This window comes from Mesoplodon densirostris, chromosome 2 (assembly GCF_025265405.1).
Source record: "Mesoplodon densirostris isolate mMesDen1 chromosome 2, mMesDen1 primary haplotype, whole genome shotgun sequence".
NCBI lineage: Eukaryota > Metazoa > Chordata > Mammalia > Artiodactyla > Ziphiidae > Mesoplodon > Mesoplodon densirostris.
Window position 1 is genome coordinate 145,518,507 of NC_082662.1, and position 4,425 is coordinate 145,522,931.

The 4,425-nt window shown below is 56.9% G+C and overlaps 1 protein-coding gene across 1 annotated transcript; it reads left to right on the top strand.

Moving 5' to 3' along the window:
- The first annotated feature begins 2,380 nt into the window (after nucleotides 1-2,380).
- LOC132483434 (Golgi-associated RAB2 interactor protein 4-like) lies at nucleotides 2,381-4,060 on the top strand. The gene has a single exon (XM_060088728.1). It carries the CDS (start codon nucleotides 2,381-2,383, stop codon nucleotides 4,058-4,060), a length of 1,680 nt encoding a protein of 559 aa, XP_059944711.1.
- The last annotated feature ends 365 nt before the right edge of the window (nucleotides 4,061-4,425 follow it).

Consider the following 4,425-nt stretch of genomic DNA (forward strand, 5'->3'; position numbering starts at 1 on the left):
GGCTCAGAGAAGGTAACCTGCTCCAGTCGCACAATGGGATCTTTGCAGAACAGTGATCCACCAGCCCACTTCTTTATGCAAAGCCCTGTCTGTAGTATGCGAAGGAAGCAAGCAAACAAGCCTGAGATAGGGCCAGCACAAGAACCCGAGGCACCACCATTCTTACCATCATGTTCCAAAACTACAGAGATGAGCATCAATTTTTCTAGATTGAGGGGAGGGAGGGGTGGGGGCTGGGAGCCGGTTTTCGAACTTCAGTGGGCTCACAGCTCTCAGCTGGCCTTATCTCGAGAGCAGCCAGTCCACCCTTGAGCTGTGTCTGGCTCCCAGGCTTCTACCTCTAGCCTCTGGCGTGACCCGGGCTGCGGCCAGAAACAGGCTCCCACCTGGAATTCCAGCGTTCACTCCTGGAACGTCCAGCATCCAGTCCTCCTCCAGCCACTAATTCAACTTCTGAATGCCCTGCTCAGAAGGGTTTCTCCACACCAAATCTGCAGGAACTTTTTTCTTCTGGGGCTCCAAAACCAAATCCTTAAACCTCACATGAGGGAGAGTATTTGTTAGGTCAGAGCATCCTTGTTGATTGGACCTCCAGTTTGTGACTTCCACATTCCTCATCACGGGAGGGTGGGGAGAGGTCTCTTCTGTTGGTGGACGGAATGGTGGGCACATGGTGGGGAGCCCTGATGAGAAAGGGAGCCAGCCCAAGACCTACACATATGCACTGTTTCCCCTGGCCAAACAAGGTTCCTGACCCCAGAATTAACCCAGAGTTTCCCAGAAGACTAGGAGCTGCAGGGAGCCGCAATTAATGCTTTACTCTCCACCCGCTTTTCCTTGGACCCGAGGAGGAGAAATTACAAAAAGATCACATCACACTCCTTTGACCTTACGATTTCCACACAGGCAAGTGCAGGGAAACGCTAGTCTGGAGGAAGAAAATGCATTCAAAACACGTGCACAGGGACTTCCCTGGTGGCGCAGTGGTTAAGAATCCGCCTGCCGACACAGGGGACCCGGGCTCGAGCCCTGGTCCGGGAAGATCCCACGTGCCACGGAGCAACTAAGCCCGTGCGCCACAACTACTGAGCCTGCGCTCTAGAGCCCGCGAGCCACAACCACCGAAGCCCGCACGCCTAGAGCCCGTGCTCCCCAACAAGAGAAGCCAAAAATAAATAATTAAATAAATTTACAGGAAAAAAAACACGTGCATAGCCCTTAGCTGTTTATAAAGTTCTTGAATGTGTGTGCCCCCTTCCGATTCTCACGTCTTTCCATTTTGCGGATAAGCAAACGCAAGTTCAGAGCATTTGAAGTACCTGCTCAAGGTGGCAGGTGATGGTGCAGAGAGGGAGCTACCTCGGTGCAACAACTTTCAGACAGTGTGCCACCCCGGTCCCGCACAGAGGTACACAGAGGGTGGAGGAGACAGGACAGCACGAGTAATGATCACAACTCTGAGTGACAAATACAATGAGAGACGTGTGTTTGGGGACTGGATCTATTCAGAGGAGGGGGTCTGGGGCATGGGAAGGAGTTCTGGGTTAGGGAAGGCTTCACAGGGGAATTGGCACTCACCATCGTCCACGTTTACTGAGATTCTATGAAAGGACAGACTAAGGACCGCCACTGCCAACTCTGCCTTATTCGATACAATTAAACCATGAGCTTAAATGGTTCAAATTGATCCCATCATCTTACATTCCTATAGATTTCATCCAGTAGCTGAATTTGGGGGAGGAAAAGAAAAAGGACCCACACAAAACTTTCCCACTTGAAGACATTTTTATTTTGGTAACGCACCTGAGTCCCTGGCAGGATGGGCCTGTCCTCCGCGGGGGCAATGGGGTGTTTGGCAGAGGATGGGGGCCCTGCCCTGAGGGGGCAGCTGGGGGATGAGGCAAAGGGCTTTGGGGCAGTGATAGGTCACAAAGGGCTTTGTGACACTGATAGGTCACAAAGGGCATCAGAGGATAAATAGGCTGTGCCAGGGGGTTAGGCTGACAAAGTGGTTACTTCTCTCACTAGGACGGAAGTTCACCACAGCCTCTTGGGGAGATAAAAACCCAGAAGCAGAAGTGAGGTGAGGCGGAGGGGGAGCCTGCCGTACCTCTCGACACACTTGAAGAGATTCGGCCTGGGCTCCAGGCGCCCTACAGCGTCCCCGCTGTGATCATCTGTGCCCCTACCCACACCCCTGCTGCCTCTGGGAGACCCTGAGGCAAACGTGGGGGCCCGTGGGGCGGCCTTGGAAGACCTGCCACAGGGCCGCCTGTGTGACGCAGGAGCATCGCAGCTCGCTCTTCTGCCAGTGAGGCCGAGGGAGGGAGGAGCCAGGGAGCCGCTTTAACCGCGCTGCCTGTCGTGATCAAAGACAGCCATGAGTGGGGACTCTCTGCTCCCGTATCACACGGCCCGGAGCAGCACCTGGGTGGACCTGTTCACCACCACCACGGGGAAGCTGCAGCAGCAACTGCACAAGGGCGAATACGACCATTTCAAGTACGCGCCGATATTCGAGAGCGACTTCATCCAGGTCACGAAGAGGGGAGGAGCGATTGACGTGCACAACTGTGGCGGCATGGTGACCATGGGCATCACATCCACCAGCCCCGTCCTCCCGCTCACAGACATCATGCTGCTGGCCCGACGGGCCACCGGCTGTGAAAAGCACGCCGAGCGCAGCCAGGACACCAAGGGCAAGAGCCACAAGGCTGCAAAGACCTTAGAGCTCACCAGGCTCCTTCCCTTGGAGTGCGTGAGGCTCTCCACTCACAGTCGTGAGAAACAACAGCTGCGCGTGAAGCTTGCCACTGGCCGCTGCTTCTACCTGCAGCTGTGTCCCCCTCTGGACGCGCGGGAAGACCTCTTCGCCGAGTGGGAACACCTGATTTACCTCCTGCGACGACCAGTGGACAGTGAAAGCAACACCTATGCCGTTCCCGTCTGGGACATGACCTGCATGCCTGTGTTCGAGGAGGAGCAGGACGGGAGGAGCCCGGCCGTGGAGGATTTCCAAGGAAAGGGGCATCAGGACCAGGTGAGCGTCAGCAGCCTCCACACGTGCCCTGAGGTGGCCGGGGCCACGCCTGCAGCTTTTGCTGGGGGGCACGGAATCCAACTGGACTCCCACAAGCCCGATACCATGCCCGATGCGGCCGCTGCGAAAGCAAAACCTACTACAGGGCTCGACAAAGCGTCCACGTCGCGGGCAACGACCAAGGTGGAGACAGCAGGGGTGGCAGGAGGCACCGCGGCGGGTGCTCTGAGCACGGCAGTGATCGAGTCTCCTGCTGCTCAAGAGCGGGGCAAGGCCAGAGCAGCCACAGCCAGCGACGGGCCCGGAGGAAGCAAAACCAACACAGCCACTGGGGACACGGCCACAACATCCCTGAGGAGCGGGAAAACGGCCTTGGCAGGGGCTGAGAACAATTCAGAGTATGCTTCCAGCACGTCCACCAGCCTCTCCCCAGGGGCCGGCATGACTGTGGTCGGAGCAGAACCTACCAGCAAGACTGTCAAAGGAAGAGCCGACAAGGACCATGAGGGGACCCTCGTCTCAAGCTTGCCACAGGAAGGCAAAGTGAGCAAACAGGGTGGCAGCTCACAGAGAGTGTCCCAGGCCCGCAAGGGAAGAAGGGAGAGGAGGGAGCACTGGGGAGAGGACAGGGCTCTGACGAGCCCCTCGCTCTGCAGTTCCGTGGAAAGCCACCACAAGGCAGCGGGGAGCAAGACCATCCCCAAAGCAGCGGGCCCGTGCTCAGGCGGCCGCAGAGCCACTAGACATGACCAAAAGGCCAAAGGCCACGGCAGCCCGGGGGGCAGCGAGCAGGGCACTGCCCCCAAAGGCATCAGCCGTGCTCCCATCACCAGGGACTCCAAGACCTCGCACAAATCGGGCAGGAGCTTATCTCCAGCGCGTTCAGGTCCCACCACCAACATACTCAGCAGGATCAGCTCTTTCTTCAGGAATGTGAGAGCCAGACTTACAAAAAAGACGGTGGCCTCATCACGAGATAAACATGGGAGCATCCTGGCGGAGCCAGTGGAAGGGACCTGAATGGAGGCCATCACAGAGACAGCAGAGAGTGGCCAGGGGCTGGAAATCACCGGTGTGACATCTGAGACCTTGGAGCCAGTGACCGTTGAAGCCCATCAATAGGACCTAGAGCTGGGAGCTGCAAAGGGGACCAGGGCTCTGGGAAATAGCCCTGGAGAGCCCCTGTCAGCTTCCTTGCTGCAATTTAAATAAAAAACCATACAGTCTGAGAACGCATGCAGTGTTTTGTCTGAATTTCTAGGTCCCGAAGCCCAGCCGTAGCCTCACAGTGGATTCTGCCACAGTCTGAGACCCAGTGTCCAGGCAAGGGCAGCCCCACCTCACACACATGCTCAGCGCCAACAGCAGTGATCCATCTGGCTTCC

What these genes read in the sequence shown, in the direction of transcription:
- LOC132483434 (XM_060088728.1), top strand. Translation starts at nt 2,381, where the DNA reads ATGAGTGGGGACTCTCTGCTCCCGTATCACACGGCCCGGAGCAGCACC.